The 27,777-nt window shown below is 48.7% G+C and overlaps 1 protein-coding gene across 4 annotated transcripts; it reads right to left on the bottom strand.

Moving 5' to 3' along the window:
- Positions 1-412: 412 nt before the first annotated feature.
- Positions 413-25,972, bottom strand: DHRS3 (dehydrogenase/reductase 3). Of its 4 annotated transcripts, XM_035118398.2 has the most exons (7): positions 14,106-14,811; positions 11,137-11,264; positions 7,092-7,235; positions 5,806-5,925; positions 3,923-4,161; positions 2,838-2,963; positions 413-1,516 (listed from the first exon to the last, which is right to left on the bottom strand). In XM_035118398.2, the coding sequence occupies exons 3-7, from the start codon at positions 7,173-7,175 to the stop codon at positions 1,432-1,434; spliced, it is 654 nt and encodes a 217-aa protein (XP_034974289.1). In that variant the 5' UTR covers positions 7,176-7,235; positions 11,137-11,264; positions 14,106-14,811; the 3' UTR covers positions 413-1,431. The 4 variants fall into 4 exon arrangements, with proteins under 4 accessions (XP_034974289.1, XP_034974292.1, XP_034974288.1 ...); XM_035118401.2 differs by lacking the exons at positions 11,137-11,264; positions 14,106-14,811 and adding an exon at positions 25,453-25,972; XM_035118397.2 differs by lacking the exons at positions 11,137-11,264; positions 14,106-14,811 and adding an exon at positions 24,399-25,432.
- Positions 25,973-27,777: the final 1,805 nt, after the last annotated feature.

Genomic DNA, 27,777 nt, shown 5'->3' with positions numbered 1-27,777 from the left:
GGGCAGGGGGGGGGGAACACAAAATGGATTGGAGTAACCCACAAGAGGGCATGACTGAGTGGTTGATACCCTGAACAATTGGTTGATGGTCTTGCTTGTTTATTCTGGCTTCTCTCGCCGGACTCCTCATTCCATTCACGCATTATATCTGGAACTGTTTTTTTTTAAATGGGCAGCCATAGCACATGCCAAGTCCACACAAAGACCACCACTGCAGGTTAGAAAACCCTTTATTTATATATGTGTGTATATGCATGAGTGACTGGTTTTGTGTTCTGTTTGGAGGTGTTTGTTAGGAGCAAAGAGCTGGGCTCGTTTGGGAAGTTTGTCTGTGCGGATTTGATCCTCCCCATAAGGCTTCTGACCACTGTAGAAAGAGAACGCCAACTACCTATCTTGAAAAATGCATGACTCGCCTTAACTTGAAAAGCAGAACCCTTGCATGATGTAGCCTGGGCATATTAAGATCGAGGCTATCAATGGCGATAAACCACCATAGCTAAGAAGGACCACGTCCTGTTCAGAGGCGGTAGATCTACTCCAGACAAACGGAATGAAACCAACCCAGGGAATTCAGGTTGTCTGCTGCTGGAAACAGAATTCTGGGTTAGAAGGGCGTTTTGGTGTGATCTGACGAGGCACTTGTGGTGGTTTCCTTGGTCCAAGCCAGGCATCCCCAAACTTCGGCCCTCCAGATGCTTTGGACTACATTTCCCATCTTCCCCGACCTCTGGTCCTGTTAGCTAGGGATCATGGGAGTTGCAGGCCAAAACATCTGGAGGGCCGCAGTTTGGGGGTGCCTGGTCCAAGCATTGCAGACACAAGATACACCCTTCCCTACAATCTACGGATAGCCCAACAGAAGCGCTTGATGCTTTCCCCCTCTGTCCATTGCCAAAGACTCCTGCAGGCTGCCCCTTGCTAAGGAACATTCCATACTCTTTTCCTGGCATGTGGGAGACAGAGCTCCTTGCTGCTTCCTTGGCTAAAAAAAAGTGGCATCCTTTTTTCTTTTGTTACTTCTTCATAACCACTAGTCTCAGCAGTCACCCAAGGGCAGTGAAATCTTACAAGCTTTACAAAATGAGAACACCCCTTCCCCAACACACACACACACAACACACAGATTGGGGAGGAAACCCCGCTAAATTAATTTGCAATTCCTGATTAGCAGGCAAAAGTGGAATGTACTCGGCACGGGAGGTTCGGCAAACTGCTAGGCTTTGAAACTCCTCTTAAAATCTACGTTGCAAATGGCTGCCGTTGCTTGTCCCCCTTCCTTGCCCCTGTGAGTTCTTCTTCCACCCCTTTCCACTACGGCTCTCGACACTGTCGCCGTGGCAAGGGAGAGCAAGCGCGTGGCCTCGGGAGGTCCCACCGATGCCCTCGTCGGGCTCTCGGCCTGCTTGGTGCGTGAGCGAGACGCAGAGCCTACGTGCGCCCTTTGAAAGTGTTCATGCAGGTGTAGCTCCCGGAGAACTTGTGGATTTCTTCGAGCGCCGCTTGCGGGAGGATGCTGCAAGAGAGGAAGGCAAGAGAGGATGGGTCAGCCCATCCACCGGAGGCAGAGCAGAGGACAGGCAGAGCAGACAGGTGCATTGGACACCCAAGGACTGGGTGATTTGTTTTTATTTTACTCTTTGCAAAGAATGCTATAAAAAAAAAATCATGGAGGAGAGAGCTGTAGGTGGCTTCTAGCCATGATGGCTAGGCTCTTCCTCCACAGTCGGAGGCAGCAATGCTTCTGAATCCTAGTTTCTGGAAACTGCAGGAAAGGGGAAGGGCTCTTGCACTCGAATCCTGCTTGGCGATTTCCCACAGGTTAGCCACTGCGAGAAGAGGATGCTGGACTGAGGGATAGCTCAGTTGGTAGAGCATGAGACTCTTAACTTCAGGGTTGTGGGTTCAAGCCCCAGGTTGGGCAAAATATTCGTGTACTGTGGGGAGTCAGACCGGGTGATCCTTGTGGTCCTTTCTATGATTCTATGACTAGATCAGCCACTGGCCTGATCCAGTAAGCCTCTCCTTATGTTCAGTTGTTGCCCATACACCCCTGGGCCAAGTGAAAGGGCCTTGCATTAATGTACAGGGCCATTCACACACACACCATCTCCAAATTTTTATGGAAATGCGTGCAACATTTGGTGATGGGTTCCCGCTTCTGGGACAATCTCACCATCTCAGGGGAAGACTCTCGCAGTTCAAGTTGCTCTGCAACTCACTGTGCTGACATTTTGGCACAAGCTCTTTGTGGAACTGAGAGAGCTCTGCTGGGCCTCGGTTTTCCCTTCCCTACTCCCTCAGGCCTCTTCTCATCATCAAAGATGCACACAGTAAGAGGCGCTGCCCTCCATCCCTTCCAGTTGCAGCCTCAGATGTTCATGCATGGCATGGGGCGGTCTGAAGAGGGAATAGCTGTGTGGCTTGCAGAACTGGGCTTACCATGCGGGTGGAGGATTTCCAGCGCCAGTCAAACTCTCCAAGACCCCCCCTTCAGACCTTCCTTCACAACACCTGAAGGTGGAGGTAGGAGATGATGAGGGCAGGGTTGGTACCTGCAGCTCCTCAATCTCCCCCCATTCATGCTCCATCTTGCCGGGACTAAAGTTGGGGAGCTAGTGTGGTTTAGCTGTTGGGACAGCCAGAATGGAATAGGCCACAGGAGACCAAGGTTCAAATCCTTCACTTGGCCATAAAGCTCACATGGTAACCTTGGACCAAGCCACCATTTCAGGGGCTTGTCGATAAAAATGGGGAGGAGTCGGAGAGCAGCACTTGCCAACTTGACCTCCTTGTATCACCGAACAAATAAATTAAAAATGAGCAGCAGGCCGCACCTTTTCAAGATGATCAGGATGTGCATTGTCCATGGCAGGAGGAGGAAAGCTTGGTTCTGCTGAACAGCTTCTACCGTCCTCCGAGCCACCGTCTCTGGCTTTAGCGGAGGGAAGAGGTTGGGGAATCTGGAAAACAAAACACAGCCCTGTTGGGTCACCTCGCGGCCGGCTCTACCGTTAGGCGGAATGAGGCAGCTGCCTCAGACTGCAAACGCTTTGGAGGAGAGAGGGTGGTGCTGAAAAAAACGTTCCATCTCCTTGTTTTTAAAATCTGTATTGATATTTTAAAAACGTATACAGTGGTACCTTGGTTCTCAAACGCTTTGGTTCTCAATCGCTGAAAACCCGGAAGTAAGTGTTCCGGTTTTCGAATGTTTTTCAGAAGCCGAACGTCCGATGCGGTTGTTTCCGGGGCACCTTCACCAATCAGAAGCTGTGCCTTGGTTTTTGAACATTTCAGAAGTCAAACAGACTTCCAGAACAGAATAAGTTTGGCATTATTATTTTTTACTATTTATTTTGAATTTTTGTTTTTGAGGCTTTTTCGGTTAGTTCGTTTTTGTGACTGTGTGGAACCCAGTTCAGCTGCTGATTGATTGAGTATGTGACTGAGGAAATGGATAAAAGACCCCCATTCAAACAATGACTATCATCAGCGCAGGTAAGAATTTTTTAATTTTTTTTTTATCATCTACAATACTGTCTTATATTATAGTACAGTACATTGATTATTACTGCTTTCATATTATGGATCAATGGACTCATTAGATAGTAAAATTGATGTTAAATTGCTGTTTTCAGGGTTGTTTTTAAAAGTCTGGAATGGATTAATTCATTTTGCATTACTTTCTATGGGAAAGTGTGCCTTGGTTTTGGAACGGACTTATGGAACGGATTAAGTTTGAGAACCAAGGTAACACTGTATTGTACTGTTGCTTTATCCAAACCACTTACATGATATCCTTCAGGTGTAGATTGAATGTTGCTGGGTTGCTCCAGGATTTCCTACCCCTGTTCCTTAATAAATGCAGGATCTACCTCACGCATCACCAACCAGACCCGTTTTTGTGGCTGTCTGTACTGACCTGATCCGCATGCCTTGAAACATCTCTGTGCTGGTGTGGAATGGCAGGACGGTGGTTGCGTTTACTCCAGGACAGTCCAAGAGACCCAGCGTCAAGCTCTCCATGAAGGCAAAAGAGGAGGCTTTGGAAGTGCAATAGTCAATAGCCCCAGGGATGGCAGACAAGGCCAGGATAGAATTGAGGCAAACAATGTGCCCTTTCTGCAGTTCCAGCATCCGCGGCAAGAAGGCCTTTGTGGTCTGCGGGAAGAGAGAGAATGACCTTGGTTCACATATGAGTATCGGTAACTGCTGTTAATTACTTGATTTATCTACTACTTGCACGCCGAAATGGCTTCTTAGCAGGTTACAAGTATAAAATAAAGCCGAAAATACCCGTGCCTAACTGAAACGCACAATAAAAACCATTCCTCGAAATCTTCCACAACTACAACATGCAATGGGTTAAGAGCCGTTGAAAAGAAGAAGCATGAGAAGAGCCAGCAAGGCAATTAGATCAGGAAGTTCAAGTTCAAGGCAAGGGGATGCTTCAAGAGCTGGTGTGTCTTCAAGAGCTGGTGGAAAGCAAGAACCAGTGGGGAGGACTCCTATATTTCAGAGGGGAGGGCACTGCACAACAGTGGTGCCATCAGTGGGAAAAGCCCACATCTGTGTTACTTGTAAGCTGGCAGCCATTGCAGGGATGGTGTCAGAGATGTGGTGGGAGTCACCAGCCAGGGAACCCCCAAGGGAAGAAGGCTCAGAGCCCGGGGATTGGAAGTGGGATGGTGATAAGTGGCTAGAGGGAGAAGAGGGAGCAGACCTGGAAGAGGAGGGTTGGAAGCTGCAGAGGTCATAGGGTTTGGTGAGCAGGAAGAGGCTGTGGCAGAGAGCAGTCCAGAAGCAGAGGCAGAAGCAGAGGCTGGAGAAGAGGAGGCCCAAGAGGCAGAGATCAGGTAGGCTGCTGAAGAAGCCACGGAGTCTCCCCTTGTGCTGCAACCAGCTCCCCTCCCTCCCTCCCCAGAACCAGAAGAGATATGAAGAAGGTGGAGCAAAGAGGGGCACAGCAATAAAGACTCAGATTGCTTGGAAAGGGGAGGAGGTGACATAAGACAACTGTGGAAAGGCATGGACCTTCTTTCCCAACAACTGCCTCATAGGGGCAAGATCTACCAGGATGGAACTGCTGTGCTCACTAGGCCTGGCCTCCGGAATCGACCTTGTTTCCTCAAATAAAGAGTAAACTTCACGGACACCGGTTGATTTACTGCCGACTTGCTCTTGACTCCAACCCTGACTGATGGGGAAGCTGTGACCCTCCAGGAACTGCTGGACTCCAACTCCCATCATCCCTGAACATTGGCCATTTCTGGCTGGGGCGTGATGGCAGTTGGAGTCCAGGAGGACCACAGAGGCCATCCCCTTCTTCTTTGCAAGACACAATTCTTCACGTAGGATGGAGCCGAGATATCAGGTGGGAGGCAATTGACCCCAGGTGGAAATGCATCAGGTAAAGAGAGATAAGGAGCTCCCCAATGCCCAATCTAATTGACAATTGGTTAAAAAATAATAAAATAATAATAAATTAATCACCCCAAGTTAGATCAGGGGCAGGAAAAGCAAAATCTACCCAGCAAGTAGATTCAGGGATGTCTAAAAGAGCACCACATGCCTAAAACATCACCCGACGGTGCTTAGTATTAATTTCAGTAGGTAGCTGGAATCTTTCTCCCTGCACACACCTTCCTCTCCCCCCCCCACTGTTTTTCTTGGCAGGTTTGCATGCCGGGCTGATCTTCCCGAATTCGGCTGAGCCATCCCTCGGAGCAGCCAAGATTTCGCTGGCTGCAACTCCCTGTTGTCACTTCCAAGCCCGAGAACACGGGAGACAGGATGGCTTCGTACCCAGAACTGTCCCAGCGTGTTGATGTGTTGTGATTTCAGCAGCGCGTCATCGTCGCTCTCCATCAAGCTCTTGCCGTGAACAACGGCTGCGTTGTTCACCAGGATGGTGATATCCCCAACCTGGAGAAGAGGGGGGGGGAAGAAAGGAGAGGCCCCCAGTCAGTGGATGAGCCCTGCAAGATCGGACCAAAGGTACATTGAGCTCAGTCTTTTGTTTCCTAACAGTAAACATATTATACGTCCTTATACAGATTCCATCCAGCTCAGTATTGTCAACACTGACTGGCAGCAGCTCTCCAGGGTTTCAGACAGGGCTCTCTCCCAACCCTACCTGGACATGCCGGGGATTGAACCTGGAACCTTCGGCATCCAATGCATGTGCTCTTTGGCTACGGATGCTCCACGTGCAGCTGCCTCATATTGTATTAGAGCTCAGTATTGTCTACACCAGGCACCCCCAAACTCGGCCCTCCAGATGTTTTTGGGACTACAACTCCCATCATCCCTAGTAACAGGACCAGTGGTCAGGGATGATGGGAGTTGTAGTCCCAAAACATCTGGAGGGCCGAGTTTGGGGGTGCCTGGTCTACACTGACAGGCTGTGGCTTCCCTGGGTTTCAGGCCTTTCTCAGCCCAATCCAGAAATGCTTGGGACCCTCTGCAAGCAAAGGTGATGCTCTACCACTGAACTTATGGAACTGCCCTTAAAAAGAAAGCAAGATTCCAGTCCGCATTGTTTACTGCTAGCATATTTGCAAAGCGAACCAGGGTCGAGTACGGTTTCTGAGCGATTCCATCCCACTGGCGAACAGCTCTTCCTATCAGAAAGGCAGCAGCAGAAACAAGCTTTCTCCATCTTCCATGTGACAGGCCTTCAGAAAGTTGAAGGTGGCTCTCCTATCCCCTCTCAATCTTCTCTTCTCCAGGCTAAACACCCCCAACTCCCTCAACCGTTCCTCATAAGGCTTGATTTCCAGACCCTTTGACATCTTGGCTGCCCTCCTCTGCACCCTCCAGCCCGCCAATATCCTTCTTAAACTGATGCCTAGAACTGGACACAGGACTCCAGGTGAGGTCTGCCCGATGCAGAATAGAGCGGTACTATGACTTCCCTTGAGCTGAACAATATACTTCAGTTGATGCAGCCTAGATTAGCTTTTTTTGCTGCTGCATCACACTGTGGGCTCACCTTGAATTCTATCTCCTGCGGCATTCACTGTCCCTCCCAGTTTGGTGTCATTTGTGAATTTGATGAGCAGCCCGCTCAGTTTCTTCACCAAACGTACCTTTTCACGGACGGCTTTGGCCTGTCGGTAAACCTCTTCGCGGTTGCCCACGTCACAGATGAAGTAATGGCACTCTGTTCCCATTGCCCGGATCTCTTCCGTGGTTTCTTTTAGGCACCTCTCCGTTCGACCCCACAGGATAATCTGCAAGAAGATGGCTCTTTAAGAACCGTTGCCCAATGACACCCAGTTGCTTTGAGAATGCTTCAGTAGTGCAGCTTCGTCCTCAAGGATGAATGAAGCATTGCCCCCATCAACCCGAGTATCCACCCTGCCAGCCCAGCGCCTTTTGATTTTCTGCTTGCCTTCTCACTCACAACCAGCCAGGGGGTAGCTGCACCCGTCACTGGCTCTGGGTCCACCTATTGTCCATCTCCCCGCCTTCCCTACCAGTGCCAATTGTAGCCTTAAGGCTTGATTACTGTACCATGCGTCATGTGGGACTGCCCAAGTATCTAACCACAGTCATCATGTTACTCAGATGCTGAGAGTTTCACTGGTTTCTGATTTGCTACCAGGGAGGTTCAAGATAGTTGTGTTAATCCACACAACTTGGGCTAAAGTACATGCATGCACTGGTTATCTCTCGCTTGGACTACTGCAACGCACTCTACGTGGGCCTGCCTTTGAAGGTGACTCAGAAACAACAACTAATCCAGAATGTGGCAGCTAGGCTGGTGACTGGGAGCGGCTGCCTGGACCATATATCACCAGTCCTAAAGGATCTTCACTAGCTCCCGTTCAGTTTCCAAGCACAATTCAAAGTGTTGGTGTTGACCTTTAAAGCCCTAAATAGCCTTGGCCCAGTATACCTGAAGGAATGTCTCCACTCCCATCATTCAGCTCGGATACTGAGGTCCAACTCCAAGGGTCTTAATAATAATACTAATACTAATAATTTATTATTTATACCCCGCCCATCTGGCTGGGTTCCCCCAGCCACTCTGGGCGGCTTCCAACAGAAAAATGAAATAAAATAATCTATTAAACATTAAAAGCCTCCCTAAACAGGGCCGCCTTCAGATGTCTTCTAAAAATCTGGTAGCTGTTTTTCTCTTTGACATCTGATGGGAGGGCCTTCCACAGGGCAGGCGCCACTACCGAGAAGGCCCTCTGCCTGGTTCTCTGTAACTTGGCTTCTTGCAATGAGGGTACCGCCAGAAGGCCCTCGGTACTGGACCTCAGTGTCCGGGAAGAACGATGGCGGTTCCCTCCCTGTGAGAAGTGATGTTACAGGGAACCAGGCAGAGGGTCTTTTCTGTTAGGGTGCCCACCCTGTGGAACGCCCTCCCATCAGATGTCAAGGAAATACAGTAAACAACTATCTGACTTTTAGAAGACTTCTGAAGGCAGCCCTGTTTAGTTTTTAATCTTTCATTATGCTTTTATATTTGTTGGAAGCTGGCCAGAGTGGCTGAGGCAACCCAGTCAGATGGGCAGCATATAAATAATAATAATAATAATCAACAACAACGACTACCCAATTCTTTATGCTCCACCAGTCACTGAGATCCTCTGACAGGTTGGCACTGTGGGTTAAACCACAGAGCCTAGGGCTTGCCGATCAGAAGGTCGGCGGTTCGAATCCCAGCGACGGGGTGAGCTCCCATTGCTTGGTCCCAGCTCCTACCAACCTAGCAGTTCAAAAGCACGTCAAAATGCAAGTAGATAAATAGGAACCGCTACAGCGGGAAGGTAAACGGCGTTTCCATGTGCTGCTCTGGTTTGCCAGAAGCGGCTTTGTCATGCTGGCCACATGACCTGGAAGCTATACACTGGCTCCCTCGGCCAATAATGCGGGATGAGCGCGCAACCCCAGAGTCGGTCACGACTGGACCTAATGGTAAGGGGTCCCTTTACCTTTACCTTTTTCTTTTATATGTCTTCTGAAATCTGCATTGTTCAGGCAGGCATTTGCATCATCATTATTTTTTCCTTTTAATTGCTGCTTTTATGGATCATCTGCTGATTTTATTCCTATGTGTTGTACTCCACCCGGCTATATTTTTTATGAAAGTGTGGATTATAAAAAAACTAAATAAATCGTCCAAACCCTTGCTACAATAGACAACTGTTCCCTGCCACGATATCTCCCACACCTTTAATACGGTATCAGTGGCATAGACATCCCACCGCCCCCAAAATCCCTAAATAAGCACTGGAGTTTCTGTATTTGTGTTGGGCGGGCAGGAAGAAACATTGGAAAACCCGACCTCTGTCTAGGGCTGCAGTTTTCGGATGTGATAGCTTCCCATCCTGGAACCCATCCAGTCCTCTTCTCTCTCTCTCTCCCCCCACCTTACCCCTCCTCAGCTGCTGGCCTCCCTCCCTCCTGCAAGAGACACGCTCTCCTTTTCAGAAAGTTACTGACCAGAAAATTGTCGAGGGCAGCAGCTCAGCGAGGCGGTTAATCCCTGCTGTGGAAGGCTGGCGCTGTGCAGAAGCTTCCTGCCCTGTTGCTACTCTAGGTGACCTCAATCCTTGGCAGCCAGGTGGAATGCTTCGTTGAGCCATCCCGGCAGAAGGTGGGCTGCCAGGGGTTGGGGTCAGCAGCAAGCGGCCTCCCACCCGCCTAGGATGGCAGCGCTGGATGGCAGAAGGACTCTGCTGTTGCGCCTTAATTAGCTTCAGGTTGCTAACTGCCTCCCCCCCCCCAAATAGCAGGCCGAGAGGGGCTCCGCACTGATGCCATTCTTTTCCTTCCCCATGCCAACGCAAACAGGTGGCATGACATCATCGTGCAGGGTGGCGCACTGCCACCAGCCCCATTCGCCTCCTGTGGTTGGCGTCAGCGGAGGAGGAGCAACGCGCAAACATCGCGGCGCACGGTTGTGTGTTTTGTTGAAAAAAATGGCATCCTGCCATATTGTCAAAATGCCAAAGGCGGCGAACAGCAACTTAATGTAAATTTGGATGGGGAGGAGGGTCTTCTGAAAGAAAAGGGTGCAAAGAAAAATATGCAAGGAGTACAGATAAACAGGGGGAAAAGGTTTTGTTGGAGACAAGCAGACGAAAGAAAGGATGCCCAGGAGGAATAAATACCAACAAAAGTGGGCCCTGCAATAAATGTTACATAATGGTAAAGGGACCCCTGACCATTAGGTCCAGTCGTGACTGACTCTGGGGTTGCGGCGCTCATCTCGCATTATTGGCCGAGGGAGCCGGCGTATAGTTTCCAGGTCATGTGGCCAGCATGACAAAGCCACTTCTGGCGAACCAGAGCAGCACATGGAAACGCCGTTTACCTTCCCGCTGTAGCGGTACCTATTTATCTACTTGCATTTTGATGAACTTTCGAACTGCTAGGTTGGCAGGAGCTGGGACCGAGCAACGGGAGCTCACCCCGCCACAGGGATTCAAACCGCTGACCTTCTGATCAGCAAGCCCTAGGCTCAGTGGTTTTACCCACAGCGCCACCTGGGTCCCTGTTACATGTTACATAGACTTATAGAATTCCAGAGTTGGAAGGTACCCCAAGGGTCATCTAGTCCAACCCCCTGCAATGCAATAATATTTTGCCCAACATGGGGCTCGAACACATGACCTTGAGATTAAGAGTCTCATGCTGTACCAGCTGACCTAGTTGCGATGCCCAGTATTATTCCTATGCAGGGTGCCAGCCAGTCAGCCATTTCCCCTTCCAAGGTACTCCCCAAGGTACTCCCCAAGGTACTCCATTCCATTCGCCCAGATATTCCCCCCCCCATTTTGCTCAACAGTTAGCATCCTGTGCCCCATATAAACCCCATTTTAAAACAGCTGCATTGGTTGCCAGTTCACTTCTGGACCCAGTTCAAGATGCTCTTGTTGGTGCTTAAAGCTCGAAATGCATATACGTATTAGTGAAAATAACATACGAAAAGGTTTCATAGTAAGGGGAAAGTGCATTGCAAAGATGTGTCTGCTAGCCAGACCTGCATTAAAAATTGTGTCTTTTGGGAGAACTGTAGGCTACACTTAAAATGCTGGTGAATTTTCGTGAGGATGTGGGTTTGTTTGTTTTTTAATATTAAAAAATGCGAATTTGCTGCAGAGATGCGGAGACCTGAATTGAAGACTGGAAAAATGAGAAGCAGAGAGAAAGCAATGCTACCAGATCTGCCTGCCCTTAATGGGCACTTCATAACTCTCGAAGCCAGGAAGGATCTGTCAGCCGGGGCCACACAAAGGTACCTGTTGACAAAAGGGTAACAGCTTGAGCAAGTGCAAACAGTAGCTGAAAGAGAAAAGTTTGTGTTCAGTCATGGAAGAAAGGGACTGGGTGAGGTCAAATTTTGTCCCTTCTTTTCAGCTGCCTGCAGCTAGGGGTTTGCTTAAATGTAATTCTGGTGACCGCGACTTTGCTTCATCCTGGTGGGAAAAATTGCTGAGAGACTTGTGAATGTTATTAAAACTTTTATATGTTGTCCCCTCGGCCACAGCCAGAATGGCCAATGAACATAAGAATGTAAGCGGCCTGCAGGATCATCTAGTCTGGCACTCTGTTCTCACAGTGGCCAAACAGATGTCTCCCTGGGGAGCCACTGAATGGGACCCGATTGTAGCAGAACTAGAAACAGTAAAAATGGCTTGTGATCAATGTGCATGCTCATTGCATTCCATGCTCTGATGGCTTCCAGACTGGACTTCTTCTTTGGCGATCACTCGTAGCCGAGTAAGATCGTCTTCCATAAACACGGTTTTAACAGTGAGTCTGTGAGTGACTGTAGAGCCAGTTCTGGATCCACCTGTCCTTCCACAGTGGGGACAGAGGTTTCCGGGCGGGAATTGATCCCAGTGAGGGTTTGCCAAGCATGCCTTCCTCTTAGCACGTTTCTCCCTTTTGTCCTGATTTCAAGCACCTTCAAAGCCCATGACGCCTTTGGTAAAGGCTGTTCTCCAACTGGAGCGCTCGTAGGCCAGTGTTTCCCAGTTGTCAGTATTTATACTACATTGTTTTAGATTTACCTTGAGAGAGTCTTTAAACCTCTTTGGTTGACCACCAGCATTACACTTTCCATTTTTAAGTTCAGAATAGAGTACAGTGGTACCTCTACTTACGAATTTAATGCATTCCGAACTCACATTCGTAAGTTGAAAAAATTCGTAAGTCGAAGCAACCCTATCTAAAAATTCGTAAGTAGAAAAAATCCTATCTGAACAGCATCCAAGATGGCGGACAGAGCTCCATTCGTAAGTAGAAACATTCGTAAGTCGAGTCATTCGTAAGTAGAGATACCACTGTAGTTGCTTTGGAAGACAATAGTCAGGCACCCGAACAACATGACCAGTCCAACAAAGTTGTTGAAGAATCATTGCTTCAACACTGGTGATCTTTGCTTCTTCCAGTACACTAGCATTAGTTGGCCTGTCTTCCCAAGTGATGTGTAATTTTTTCCAGAGACACCAGACTGGACTACTACAGTGTGCTCTACATTGGGCTGCCCTTGAAGATAGGGCCATCGTAATTGTCCTGCTGGGGCGTGCCAATGGCCCATCTAGTCCAGCATCTTTTTCTCACAGGGGCTGAGCAGATGCCTGTGGGAACCCCGCAAGCAGGACCCAAGCACAAGACCACTCTCCCCTCCTGTGGTTTCCAGCAACTGGGATGCAGAAGCAGCATCGCAGCCTCTGCTCATGGAGGCAGAGCACAGCCATCACGGCCAGCAGCCACAAATAGCCTTAGCCTCCATGAGGACTCCATGAGGTTGATGGGAGCTATAGTCCATCAAGAACTGGAGGACCACAGACCATGCTGAGCTAGATGGAGACTGCTCAGACTCCATATATCAGCTATGGCAAACTTACGACACGAATTGTCCATTCACACTGTTGTTGTTGTTGTTGTTGTTGTTGTTGTTGTTGTTGTTGTTGTTGTTGTTGTTGTTGTTGTTTTCCCCCATTTGTTCTCCCGCTCCTCCTACAGCTTGTCTCCGCTAGAGCTTGTCTCCGCTAGAGCTTATCTCCGCTGTTAAAACACGGATCCTTTTTTGTTGTTGTTGTTGCTGGTAGCCAGAGATTGGTTTTTTAACCTGTACTGTGCTGGGTTTTATGGCGCTTTGACAGACTATGTCGGTGCTGCGGGTTAGTTCCAGCGAAGGTATTATTCGTCATTTATTTCTGTTCTCTTTCCCCCCCCCCAAAAAGCGCAGCAGCTTTGGGGCACCCCCCCAAAAGCAAAGCAACTTTTGCACCCCCCCAAAAAAACCTCCAAAACATTGGTCAGCGGCTCCCCCCCCCCGAAAAGCTCAACAACTCTGGGCACTTTGTTATAAATAAGAGGATTTTGGTTTGGTTTGGTTAAATAATTAGTTTTTGGTTTATTACAGTTATATATGACAATTATACATTTTTGTTATTTAAACTATAAATATCGTGAAATTATGGTTTTTTTTCTCAAAGTGACACACTACCCGAGTTATGCTCGGGGTTTTTTGGAGAATTTTGACACACTAACCTCAAAAGGTTGCCCATCACTGCCATATATAAAGCATCATCACCCCTTCCTGGAATAGTTCTTACTTTTTTAAAATAAAATAAAAAGATAATCCAAGTCATGTCAGATTGGCGTGTATATATAAAAAAGAGATTTGGCAAGCTTTTGTGCAAGGGAGATATGTGAAAGGTTGACCATTGTCCAAGGCTGCGAGAGAAACCCTTTTGATGCTTGGAGTCTGACATTAAGAGGCCTCTTAATGACACCTCTGAGAAACTATGGTAAACACCGTTGGGCCAGAGGCAAATCTTTGAGCATTAAAGATAATGGAAAGCAAACAGTAAGAGGTGTCGGCAGAGAATGGAAAGATACAGTGACGCATTTTGAGAAGGATAGGGGAGTTCCTTCCATTGGATTCCTAATCCCTGGGATGAAACAGGGTGGCGGCAAGAGAGCAAAGCAAATTCTGCATGCTAAACTGTTAAACCTACGGGACCCAGTGCTTCCTCCCCCCCCCCCCCCCGCTCCAGAGCGGTACTCAAGGGTATGCAGAACTGGCAACTCTTTTTTAAATTGTTAAAAAAAGGTGTGGCACTTACTGTAACATCTTCATGGTAAGCAATCCAATACTGTCAGAACAACCTGGAATGGCCAACTCATTTCATGTCAAAGTTCTTCTTGAGGGCAAGTTTGATACTGCAGTGGTACCTCGGGTTACATACGCTTCAGGTTACAGACTCCGCTAACCCAGAAATAGTACCTTGGATTAAGAACTTTACCTCAGGATGAGAATGGAAATTGTGCGATGGCGGCGCGGTGGCCCCATTAGCTAAAGTGGTACCTCAGGTTAAGAACAGTTTTAGGTTCAGAACGGACCTCCAGAATGAATTAAGTTCTTAAGCCACTGTATTACACTGGATGTAGCAAAATTCCTCTCGAAGGCAGTAAAAATCAGAAATCATTATGTACTGATTCTGTTGGCTAGCAAGGCCGATCTTATGCCTTAATGACTGTGGGTGCCATATATACTATTGTTGTCCTACGTCTTTTGGGTCTGTGGACCGCAATAAAGCTTTGTGTGTTCTCTGTACCATGCCTAACCGTATAAACTTCCAATGGGTCACTTCTTACATTAGAGCACAACTAACAAAGCTGTTATGGTATTTGGACAGCACAGTGTTAAGTTCACCACTAGCGTACCATTCTTGTGTCCATGACATGCTGCCTAATATACTTGCTTAAAATAAAAATAAAAACGCCACCGTCCCCAGTCTGGAACCGTGTCCGGTGGTGAAACCAGCCTGCGAAGAGTTCAAAGGAAAGAGGAAGAAAGTATTGTTGTCGTGCTTGCTTCTCGATGAGAGCAAAAATTGCTGGGATGCAGGTTTCCCGATGAAGTGTCCCGTGGCTGCTGAATCGAAAGAAAGAAAGAAAGAAAGAAAGAAAGAAAGATTTGGGGGGCCAGTAGTCGGAAGGTCGGAAGCCATTTCTCCCTTCACAGTGCTTGTTCTGTGTGAGGGATAAACAAAATTGTCATGATGTCATAGGTTGGGGGGTTGGGGGACTGCCTGACCAGCCGATGAACCCTGAGCCACAAAGGAGGTAGCGGGTGCCAATTCTCTCAAGCAATCCGGATGTGCTTACACACACACACACACAAATCAAGGATCCTTTGATTGCCAGGCTTCCCCTTACTTATGCAAATGTCCTCTCCCCTCTGCAAACCCAACTTTCAGACGTCAAAACGTTATTTTGAATAAGTCGGAGGAATAGCGTTGGACAATGGAGAACCACATCTCACGAGGATTTGCCTTCCGCACAAGCAACTCCAGTCCAGAAGGTGGTGGACTCACCTCCAGAGGAGGTTTTTAAAGAGAAATGGGATGGCCATCTGTCGGGGATTCTTCAGCCGTGGTTCCTGCATTGCGAGGGGTTGGAAAAGATGTCCGGGGGGGGGGGTCCCTTTGAACTCTATGCTTCTGTGAAATATTATCAGGCAGGGAAATGCTGGGTGTGAACGCAGCCCCAGAATGTCCCTCCAGATGGCAACAATACCATAATATTGTGGAAGCATCAGAGAACAGCTAATAATGAGGAATGGCCAGCGGATGGTCCACAGCTAAGGCCCCATTATTGGATCCATGACATGTTGCAGAAGACAACCACAAAAAGCCCTAATTTCCTGGCTATGTTTTCTTTTCTTTTAAAAATCGAAACAAAACTATTTCTCAGGTTGCAAATATAGCTATATTGGCATTGATGGGAGTGCAGCGGGATGGAATTAAGAAGCTAGAGGGCAGGGAGGGGGGAAAGGGCAGCTACAAAGAGGACCCCAAGTTAATTAGAGATGTAGTCTATGGTATAATGGAAAAAGCAACAGCAACAACCCACCAACAACCCAAGCCATTTAAACTCCCAGTAAAGTGGGGCACGGGTGGCGCTGTGGTCTAAACCACTGAGCTTCTTGGGCTTGCCGGTCAGAAGGTCGGCAGTTCGAATCCCTGCAACGGGGTGAGCTCCTGTTGCTCGGTCCCAGCTCCTGCCAACCTAGCAGTTCGAAAGCACGCCAGTGCAAGTAGATAAATAGGTATCGCTCTGGTGGGAAGGTAAACGGCGTTTCCGTGTGCTGCTCTGGTTTCACCAAAAGCGGCTTAGTCATGCTGGCCACATGACCCGGAAAAGCTGTCTGCGGAGCAGACAAACGCTGGCTCCTTTGGCCTGTAAAGCGAGATGAGCGCCATAACCCCAGAGTCGTCTGCGACTGGACTTAGCTGTCAGGGGTCCTTTACCTTTTTATTTTTTTAAAGGTAGCCTTTCATTGTGAAATCTATTAATTAGAATCAATTTAATCCCTGCTGGGACAAAGGTCAAACTCTGTGAGTCTGACCTTTCTTAGCTGGCTTCAGCATCATCAGCTGCTGGCTTCTGCACTGCCCAAGCCCAACCTGCATTTTTCTGCACATATTCGTGAAAATAACACACCAACTGCATCCTCTTGGGAACACTGCTTGCAAAAAGCAGTTCTGTTTCAGTGTATCTGATGAAGTGTGCATGCACACGAAAGCTCATACCAAAATAAAAACTTAGTTGGTCTTTAAGGTGCTACTGAAGGAATTTTTTAATTTTGCTTGCAAAAAGTCAGGCACGATACATTAAGAGAAATTTGCATTTACAGTATATGCCAATGAATTTTCATTGTTACTTTTTTATATACAGTATAAAATAAACAGAATCACGAAATCCCTGCAGAAATATGGAGAACTGAAGATTGGGGGGGAAGGGAATCGAGAAACCAAAAGTGTTGTTGCCAATGTTAGCCCTGCTCATGAGTAGACCCAATGAAATTAAGGGTCCTGACTCATTTTGGGTCCATTAAAAGGTTCTCCTGTCAGCAAAATGTAGCCGGGTGCTGCCCTTGGGAAACATTTTGTTGTGAATCCTGTACACGCAGAAATGGAGAGAAGAAGAAGTACAGTACCAGCTACAGAGAAATGGCTTCAAAAGTTAATGGACTATGCAGAAATGGCAAAAATTGACAGCAGAAATAAGAGTTAAAAGAGACTGTTTATGGAAGAGTGGCGAACCCTTCCGGACTAGTTGAAGAACTATTATAGTCGAATGAAAACACGGACAGGGTTCGAATTATGCGCAGCAGGACGAGAACAACGATAAGTGAAATATTAGAGAATATTGTATTAGAGAAAAGTATGTCATATAAAACAGTGGGTATAAGGTGGGAATAATAACATCAAGGAAGTAAGGGTGGGGAGTCAAAATTCTAAGAGAAACATATATCAAAATGTAAGTAAATTCTGTAAAATCTGTGAAAATCAATTTAAAAATTGTCTGAAAAAAGAAAGATTTCACTGCAAAGAGTCACCACTTCCATGTCTCCATCCCAATAGAAAGTATCAGATGGTCCACGCTGCTGGAAGGTGACTTCCCACCCTGCTCTCTCTGCCCTTGCCTCTCTCTTAGCTGGTTAGGCTAAGGTTTCTTGGCCCCACTCCAGATCAACGCTTGAAGATTGGCTTAAGCTTAATCAACAGGAGGCGCAGCTTCCCCTCAAGAAGCAGTTGAGCAAAACCACCAGAGTTACATAATTGTTGTGTATAGAACTCCATACAGAAACCACATGAAACAGGTGGCAGAGACTCAGCAAGAGCCACGAGGGAAGTGAAATCCGCTTTGAGAAGCAGGGCTTGGACAGAGACGGACGCCCTCAGAAGAGCATGTGAGGACACGGTGAAACAGGCAGAGGAAAGCTCTGGAGCCTGGCGGGTGCCGAGAAGCTTATGGAGATGCTCAGGAAGGAGCAGAGCGCAACCGGTGCTGAGAACCTCTTGACAGTCATGCTCAGAGCTCTCAGTAAGAGCACTGCACCTGAACACCTTGGAGCAGTGATAGCCAGGCTTTTCGACTCCACAGACACCTTGGAAATAACCTACGCCGGGGCTGGAGAATCTTTCTCGGTCAGACGGCTGCATTTCCTACTGGGCAACCTCCCAAGGGCCATGTGACATTGCTGGTGGGTGGGGCCAGAGGCAAAGGTGGGTGGAGCCGCAGGTGCAAATTTACTTTTGCTTAGGAAGCAAGTTTCTATGCTCTATCCCCTATCTGGACAAGCACAAGCCGCATTCCAGCCAGGCAAAAACACTAAAGGAAGGTGCAAAGCAGGAATGGTGGGAGTGACGTGGGGAGATTCCATGGGGCCAGATAGAGAGGCCTAGAGGGCCACATTTGAGGTTCCCAACCCCAATGTACACAGAGCTCTGTGAACTACTCAAGGGATTGATCTACTTAGTTAGTATCCAGTAGAGTTGGGTGATATATCAATATATCGTCTAAAAACTGGTTTGAAGTCCATATTGTGATATCAGTCTCATAATTTTTGACCTGGCAATATATCGCAAATTGTGATGGGTTTGTGCTAGGCAAAAATCACAATGCGGGGGAAACCCTGAAGCTAGCCAATGCCTCTACATAGCTCCATCCTTATTTCAGACATATCATATATCATGATTTTTAGCTAGTGATATAGCACAATGCTGAAAACCAGATATTGCCCAGTCCTAGTATCCAGGTCATTCAAGGAAGCACACACACACACACACACACACACACACACACAAATACGAAGTGTGGCAAAATATTCTCTTTAGCTACCCTTTCTCTCAGAGGCCCAAGCTGTTCTCTGTCAGGATCTGTGCTTCTTCCTGCTGCAAAACAGCCTGCTTGCTTTCCCCCTCACTTTCCAGCATAGCTACATACTTGCTTTACTTCCTGCGATAACCCCCCTGTCACTCCAGTCAGCTAAAACAGAGTCCAATAGCCAGAAGAAGGGAAAGCTTGGCTATTGCTAGCCTGCCTTATTCCAGCGATCCGGAGTGCACGTCTCGTTGTGCCGAATCCGTTAATCCGGAATCGACAGCTCCACTGTTTCTCTGCTGCAATCGCTAACACACATTAGTGAGTCCCATGGGTTCGGTCTCTGCTGACTCCTCAGCCTGCCAACCCTGGGAGCCCTGCCACTGGTGCTACTGGTGACCTTTCTCCTCCCTGGGCAGCTTGGAGAGCCACTGTTTCCTCTGCCACCCGCCACCCACCCAATTAGGTTGAAGGGTCAGTCTGTGTGGGAATAAGGAAGGTTGCCAGAAGTGGTAGCCAGTCAGGCTGGTAATCTACTGCTGCAGCGGTTGCCGATCCCCAGGTTAGCTGGCCGGCTGCATCTGGTCTCCTTCCTCCTACTGCTGGACCAACTCTTCACCCCAACTGGCCGGGTGGCGTCAGAAAAAGATGCAAGACTTTTGCAACCCACCCTGCCTTTCTCTTTTGCACCTCCAACATTTGGGGGGGGGGTGAGAAGTGGGGTTATAATCATAAAAGGCTTTTGACGAGTTCTAAGGGAAGGGGATGTTTTGACAAGGGGACTGGTTGCGTGAACAAACCGAGCAGGGGTGGCAGCCCCTGGTATGTACAAACATCCATATACGCACAGTATAAAAATACCGACGATAAATAAACAGCAAAGAGTGTACTCAGCCTGTAAATCACAAATGCAAACTGTCAGTCAGCTGCACAGCTCATGAACGCACTCCCTATTTCCGTGCAAGCTGGAACAAGATTGGCATCTCTGCCGTTTGGAAGCATGAAGGGGTTTTCCCCACCGCAGCGTGTGCGCGCATGCCAGCACAGGGCCCCACCCCCTGAAATCCCTGCTGCCAATCAAAACCAACAGAGTCGTCCCCTTTCTTCTGGTGTGACCCAACCAGATCCCCCAGTTCGGTTGCTTTGGCCTCCCATTCAGTTTTTGAAACGCTGCCTCTCACTTGCACAGTCATGTGTAGCTGGCTTTGCATGTCAGAAATCCCAGATTTGACGCCTGCATCAACGGACTTGGCTGTCCAGAGCACACAATACTGTGTTGAATGAACCAACAGGCTCACTTAGGGCATCCGCAGATGTCCTTTTTATTGAAAAGTTATGATGATTGGTGCTCATGATACAATTGGGGGAGGGGGTCATACCTGATCCCACTTTCAATGCTGTTTATGCAGACAGAAGTTTTAGGCGGGTCACACTGCTTCATTTCCAATCGGTGCATACCTTGCAACTTCCTGCTGAAATCCCGTAACTTTTCATACTACAAATGTTTGGGGGCTGCTGTTGCCGTTTGTCACACTTTTGTTGTGCTGTAGCACCGCCAAACAGCAATTTTGTGGCAGCATTGAGGAAGCACAAACGAAAGCAGAACAAACCCATCGCTAATGCATTATCAATGAGTCAAGCACATGTTGCAGGATACATCCGCTGTGAAACACCAATCGGGAAGGGTCCTTATAATGCAAATCTTTTGAGAAGCTCCCCCTACTGGTATGGACTGCAACAAACAAGCCGTGTCTAATGATCCCCTGGCATGCAACCAGCCCGGTAAGCAGTAATGAGACTCCGTCAGTTCTCTGTAAGATTATTTACACCATGTAGCCTATGGAAAGACTGCAGTATCCAGTATCCCCATCAAGCTAACTAAGGAACTGACCATCCAGCGGCCCTTCTTATAATTTGTAGTTAACATGCAGGCAGGGGTGCCATTGGAGCAGGACTCTGGGGTAGAAGCTCAGAGTCCCACTCCCTAGGGACCCGGCTTTCCACATCTGAAATTGAATCAATACATAGTCTTACCATTTGAAGATACACTGCCCAGCCCCTCTAAGACCAGAGTTTAAATTTACCTACAAGATGTGGCGATGACTACTGGCTTAGAAGTTTCAGCAAATTCGTTTTCATAGAATCAGAACTGCAGTGTTGGAATGGACCCTGAAGGTCATCTGGTACAACCCCCTGCAATGCAGGAATCCTTTGTCCAACGTGGGGCTCAAACCCATGACTCTAAGGACAGAGCTATCCCAGAGGTTGCGTGAAGGCTGAGGTTCAGTGGTCAAGTTGTGGTGGTGCAGCTATTGCCTTTGCCCCTAGCTTCTGAGCTTCCAAGAAGCCTCTATTTGCACACTGTGTGGAAATAATCCAAAGAGTTCTTCTTATGTCAAAACCCCAAGACAGGCCAGTCCCAAATTTGCCTTTGTTCTGAAACCCACTGCATTCAGTCGAGCCACATCAAAGGGCAGGTTGCCTCTCTGGGCATGTGCAAACTACACTCGCTTCACCTCCCGGAAGCCACAACCTGCTGCCACATGCTCCAGATTATGGGGCGGTTGTATAATCAAGGGAGGGAGGACTTCAGACTTTTGGCCCCCTCCCAACCCCCAAATCCACCCACACAAGGGTCAGATACAAAACAACCAGAACTGCATATTTAAAGCACATTTCAAAACACATGGCTTCCTCCAAAGAATCTTGGGAACTGCAGTTTGACAAGGGTGCTGGGAATTGTAGCTCTGCAAGGGGTAAACTCCTCTTGGGAGAAGGGAAGTCTTGTGCTTTAAATGCATGGTGTGTCTGAAGCCATAGATTTAGGATTAGAGGGTGGTATTCAACTAAGTTGAATTTTATGGACCTTACTTAATCACGTTATTTAATTTCAACGGGTCTACTGTGAGTAAATGTAAGCCCAGGAACTAGTTTTGCATGTACCCCTTCCACGTAAAAGTCATTCCTGTTTACCCCAAGGGAGGGAGTCTATTTGGCTGTTGACCATGTTGAGCAGTCGAGAGTCAGAAATCATTGCTGATCTGCTATGAACTACCCATTTACCGGTAGCTCCAGATCTGCCATCTGCCACCCATGGATATAAAAGTTTGCACATATTCCTGATGCCCTAGAGCCCCTCTCCATTCAGCAAACAAACCAGACAGCCGTAATGGTCTGGCTGCATTCCACTGGGCCATGGGGTGTCATTCAGCTCAATGAGAGCTGGATGTGGGAGGTCTACCCCTCCCTGGGCGTGACTGCTCCCTTATCATCTGCAAGAAATATCGCTAGCGGTGTGTGGGCTGGGCTGGGGTGGGGGGTGGGGGAGGCTGTACGTGCAGTGTGGAAACTGCCAGGCAGAAAGCAAACTTAAATCACCTTGACAGAGCACCAACAGGACATGTGTGCTGGAAACCATGCAATCCTATGCAAGTCTATACAGAAGAAAGTCATATTGAGTTACATAGCCTCATACCAAGTCAGACTACTGGGTCCATCTAGCTCAGTATTGTCTGCACTGACTGGCAGCGGCTCTTCCAGGCTCTCAGGCAGAAGCCTCTCCTAGCCCTACTTGAAGAAGCCTGGGATTGAACGGGGGATCTTTTGCACCAGAAGGGTGTGCTCTACCACTGAGCTTTGGTCCTTCCCTTAAAAAATAAAGCAGGGTTCTAGTCCTCATGGTTCTGAAAAAAAGAGACTTTGGTTTAAATAGGAAGCTGCCTTATACAAACACAGGCCATTGATCCATCTGGCTTATTATCATCTACATTGACTTGCAGAGGCTATGCACGGTTTCAGAAAAGGGTCTTTTCCTACCAATACTTGGAGATGCCAGGAACTGGACCTGGGACCTTCAGCCACTGAGCTACACAGCTCTTCCAGGAGCCGCTTATGACCACAGCCTTAACCTCTGCATGACACATGGCTCATAAACACAGTGTGTGCATGTGTGGATGATCGCATAGGGCACATGGCACCCACACGAGTTTGCAAATGCACCCATGTGCATTTGGCAACCCCTGAGGGCTGCAGTTCAGTAGTAGAGCATCTGCCACAGAAGGTCCCTGGTTTGATCCCCAGCAGAGTGGGGAGAGACTCCTGTCTGAAACCCCGGACAGCCACTGCCAGTCAGTGTAGGGTGGACAAAAAGAGTGGCTTGATGAAGACCATTCAGGGAAATTGCAGCAGGTTGGACCAGATGGTGCTTTGGGTCCCTTCCAACTCTCCAATTCTAGGATCAAATTAAGGCAGAGTTGAGATCTGAACTGAGAGCTATCTAATTCATAGCCAGTGTCGCTGCAAAGTGATTTTAAACCTGTATTCACAGACACATTCCTTTAGATGGCATAGTGGGCTACTTTACTTGCTTCAGGTGTAGTGGTTAGAGGGTCCAATTTAGGACTTGAGAGACCAGGGTTCAAATCTCTATTTAGCCATAAAGCTCCCTCGGGTGACCTTCCAATACTGTCTCTCAGTCACCCTATAATCACAGGGATGTTGTGGGAATAAAATGGGAAGTGGGGTAGAAGTTAAGTTAATGAATAAATAAAATGTGGCAAGCCAGCCCACCTGAGTTTTGGGTGTGTGGGGGGGGGCAACTGATCAGAGATCTGTGGCATCTCCCTCATTGCAGGGCACTGTCCACAGTTTAGGCTGCATCCTAAACATGCCTTCTCAGAAATAAGTCCCATTGATTCAGTGGGGCTTGCTCTCTGGGTTAAGTGGGTTGAGAATTGCTGCATGAGCCGCTGGGCAACTCCACCTTAATTGCACAATCTGTCACTTGCACAGTTGCTCTATTCATGCTGCCAGATAAATTGGAGGCAGGGAGGGGGATTGGAAAGTAGCTTCAAGCGGAGGCTCTTCTTCCTCCTCCCCTCAGAACCCCAGGTTAAGTGGGATTAGGAATGCACCTTTGACCATTAGGCTGCCCTGCTTTCTCATTGCACAATCCCTGCCACACCAATGCAAGGAGAGAAGTTGGGAGGTGGTGGGAGAGGCAGCTTCAGGTGTGCTTCCCCTGCCCCACTCCCAGATGAGGAGTGCAGCTTTAGGGTTGCAGCCAAGGCTAGTCAATGAGAGCCAGTGGTGGCATACTGGTTAGAGTGTCAGACTAGGGCCTTGGCAGACCAGAGTTCAAATCCCTACTTGGCCATGACACTGACTTGGAACCAGTCACTGTCTGTCCACCTAATCAACCTCACAGGGTTGTTGTTGTGTATTAAATGAAGAAAGGGAGAACCATGTAGGACCCCTCAAGTAGCTTGGTTAGAGAGAGGAAAAGTCGGGTATAAATGCAATAAACAAACATTCAGGCTAATGGGCGCAACTAACAGGCTCACCCATTTCCACGAATCTACTCTGAGTAGAATTCAGTTGGCCTGTAGGCTAACCCTTAAATTGCAGGGTCCCTTTACTGCAAGGATACCAACTTGAATATATTATGTTGGGGGTCCAGGTAAGACCCACGCCGTGTAATCAATCACAAGGCACGATACATGCACCCCATTTGAATGGCAATGCCCATCAACTTTAAGGGGGCCTGGCACCCTCAAATATTTTATTGTGGGGTGGTAGGCGAAGTCTCCTCCGCCTCTAGGAGTTGGCTACTATGCTTCACCGATGCAAGCGGAGAGGTTGGAAGGGGGACCTGGAAGGCAACTTCAGGTTGGACCCCCCCTTCCCCAGCAGGCGCACGCACCCAGCCATCAAATCCTTGCCACCCATTATTCCTAGCCTCTCACCTTGCGGGCGCCGCGTCTGGCGAACTCCTTGGCCAAGTAGCGCCCGATGCCTCGCCCTCCTCCGGTGATGAGCACGCTGTCCCCGGCCAAGTCGCGGAGTTTGCTGGGGAGCACCGTGGACACCGCCGCCTTGGCTACCAAGCAAAGCATCCGCACCGGGAAGAGCAGCAGAGCGCCCAGGCGTCTCCAAACCATCCTCTTTGGGTTGGGGGGGGGGGGTTACGCACGAAGAGTCCGTCGAGAAGGAAGGATGGGGAAGGGGGAGCACGGCGTCCAAAAGTGTGTGTAGGATCCTAGGCAAGCGTACCTCCACCCCGCCAAACAGGGGGAAAGGGGGGGGGGAGAGAAGATGGGTTGCGCGAGCTTGCGCGCAAAAGTCCGCTCTGGCGTTGCACGAGTTTCTGGCTTCCTCGGTCGGACTTCCTCGCAGGTGGGTAGAGAATCCAATGGAAAGCCGCCGTCCTAGGTACGCTTTACCCGGGCGCCAGCCCGCTTAAAACGGAGCTTACTTCCGAGTACACATATACAGTAGATGTATAAATATAGCTATACAGATCTTGCGCTGGGGCTCTCCCAAAGTGCCAAGCAAGAGCAGCCGCGCTGAGGAGCGGGGGATCTCAAAACAAATAGCTCGGGAGAACTTTCCAGAGCTGCTGGGCGATCCGGATCCCGGAGAGGATCGAGCCCGTTTCTCCGCTTTCGCGAAAGAAAACTCCTTGTTTCCTTTGGAGAGCGTCCTGCAGTCTAAGCCGGGCTGGAAAGCCCCCCAGAAGCTCTCCGAGGCAGCGGCGTCTGCATGGGGAGCCGGCAGCGCTTTTCCAGACAGCTCATGTCTATTCTGGGGAGTTCAGGAAATTGCTTCTCGGGGAAGGGGTTGAAAAAAAAAAAGACTTTTGGAAGGAGTTGGCTTTAAAAAAAAAACCAAAACAGTGACCGGGGAGGGGGGAAGGCTCAGGGCAGTGCGCCGGGGTCCCTCCCCCTTCTATACATACGCCGCGTAAAGAAAACTCCCCCGCCGCCTTTGCCCGCCTCCTCCTCCTCTGCTTTTTCTTACGCAGACGCGAAAAGAAGTGGCGGAGAGCCTTGGCCGCTTCTTGTTTGCTCCGGAGCTGCCGATCCGAGGCAGGGAAGGCGTCCGACTCGCGTTGCCTGCTTGCCTGCCCGCCTCCCTCTCGGCGACCTCTGGCTGCTCCTCCTGGGACACTTTCTTATCTTCCCGGCGCGGCTCCCTTGCCCTGGGAGCAGGTTTTATACCCTATTAAGCCTGATTGACAGTTAAAGTATTGTTGGAAGTTGGGGGGGGGGCGAGAGGGAGGCAGAGAAGATCTCCTTGCTAGTGGCTAGCTGGGCTCGCTCCCCTCCCCCAAGCTGCGTCGCGCATACACACACACACACAAGCACAAACACGCACGCAACTTTAAAGCGCGAGCCAGGCTCTCGACTGCATCCTCCTCCTTTCCAAGCCTGCAAGCCGGGACTTGCTGGATGCCACGTTGGGCCTGCGCAAGCTGTAATTCAAGTACTTTGTAACTGAGAGGCAGCGGCAACAGCCAGCCGAAGCTCCCTCTTCTTTTCTCCTCCTCCCTTAACATAAATACACTGCTGATAACACACACGAGCACGTGTTTTCTAAACTGAGTGCTGAGATTGGGCTATTGAGGGACAAGGCGGGGGGGGGGGGAGGGTTGCTGCATAAGTTTCAAAGTCCGGTTTGGAAATTTCCTTTTTGTTCCGGGGTGGCAATGGCCCAGTTGCCCAAGCTGCAGGAAGTAGCAATGGCCACCAACCTGGATGGCAGGGAACGAGAACTGAGCACCTTCATGATGGCTATCCTTAGCCTCCGTTGCTGGAAGCATTGATGCTTCTGAATGCCAGTTGCTGGAAACTACAGGAGGGGAGAATGCCTTGTGTGCTCAGATCCTGTCTGTGGGCTTCTCACGAGCATCTGGTCAGCCACTGTAAGAACACGATGCTGGACTAGAGGGGCCATTGGCTTGGTCCAGAAGGCACTTCTTATGTCCCTATGACTGTCTGCATGCAAAAGGAAAAAGAGAAGTCTATTAGCTAGGAACATCCCACCCAGAGTGAATACTGAAGTAGTAGTAGTAGTAGTAGTAGTAGTAGTAATAAATTTATTTCTGTGCTGCCCATCTGACTGGGTTGCCCCAGCCACTCTGGGCAGCTTCCAGCAAAAAAACACAATAAAACTTCAAATATTAAAAACTTCCCTTTGCAGTGCCTTCAGATGTCTTCTCAAAACCATAAAGCTGTTTATCTCTTGGACATCTGATCAGAGGGCATTCCACATGGAGGGCAGGACTGCCAAGAAGCCCCTCTGCCTGGTTCCCTGTAACTTTGCTTCTCTCGCAGCGAGGGAACCACCAGAAGGCCCTTGGAACTGGACCTCAAGTGTCCAGGCTGAACAATGGGGGTAGAGACGCTCCTTCAGTATACAGGGCCGAAGCCATATAGGGCTTTAAAGGTCAGCACCAACACACACAAGCACAAATACACACACAACTTTAAAGAACAATCCTGGCTCTCGATTGCATCCTTCCAAGCCTGCAAGCTAGGACTTGCTGGGAGCTACATTGGGCCTGCCCAAGCTGTAATTTGTAACTGAGGGGCCTCCAGAACAACAGTGTCACATAGGGGTTTCCAACATGCTGCCCCACTGATGCACCTTCAGAGGTTGCCTCTGGCACCCAGGGAGTCCTTCCCTCTCCTTAAATTTCACTTTAAAGAAGCATTCTGCTTCAACTAATAGAATAACTTGTGAGGTGTGCACACGTATTGCACACTGCAGTTTCTCTTATTGGCAAATGTGCCCATGGACACCAAATGATTGCTGACCCTTACTCTAAACCTTAGAGGTACTATGCAGCACTCAACCTATTACACAACACCCCTTGTGCGGTGTCATTCCCTGTAAAGCTCCCAGCCGAGAGTTGAGCCAGACAAACATATGACACTCCAGTCTCTCCAAAAGAAAATATCTGAGATGTTTTGGAGCCTATGGTAATCCACCTTGACGAGTCTATATATAAAAAATATAATAATGTCGTCACACAACCTCCATAGCAGGGCAGAGCAAAGTGAGTTGGGGCAGAGCCCCCAGTACATACATAAATACATATAAAATAAACTCCAAGCTAATATTTCAAGTATTTCTATTTGTATTTTTTAAAATCAGCAGTGTGGAAACTCAAAACAAAATGTGACCCTCTAGGACACTGCGAAAGCCCAAGCCCTCACATGGCCCTGCTCCACACACTCCCTGAGTGCTTTATTTTTCCTGGCTGGAAAGTGTCCTTGGACTCTGATAATGCTTTTTGCTTGCCAGGATGGAGGGGTGTGTGTGTGTAGAACGTTTGTGTGT

This window comes from Zootoca vivipara, chromosome 6 (genome assembly GCF_963506605.1).
Source record: "Zootoca vivipara chromosome 6, rZooViv1.1, whole genome shotgun sequence".
NCBI classification, from domain to species: Eukaryota; Metazoa; Chordata; class Lepidosauria; order Squamata; family Lacertidae; genus Zootoca; species Zootoca vivipara.
The sequence above is the reverse complement of the archived record's forward strand: the minus strand, read 5'-3'. Positions and strand labels throughout refer to the sequence as shown.

What these genes read in the sequence shown, in the direction of transcription:
- DHRS3 (XM_035118397.2), bottom strand. Translation starts at nt 24,593, where the DNA reads ATGGTTTGGAGACGCCTGGGCGCTCTGCTGCTCTTCCCGGTGCGGATG. An exon ending in CCAAAGCCGTCCGTGAAAAG is followed by an intron (nt 5,926 to 7,091) that starts GTACGTTTGGTG and finishes CCTCTTCTCCAG; the next exon opens with GTTGGGGATATCACCATCCT. An exon ending in ACACGCTGGGACAGTTCTGG is followed by an intron (nt 4,162 to 5,805) that starts GTACGAAGCCAT and finishes CTCTTCCCGCAG; the next exon opens with ACCACAAAGGCCTTCTTGCC.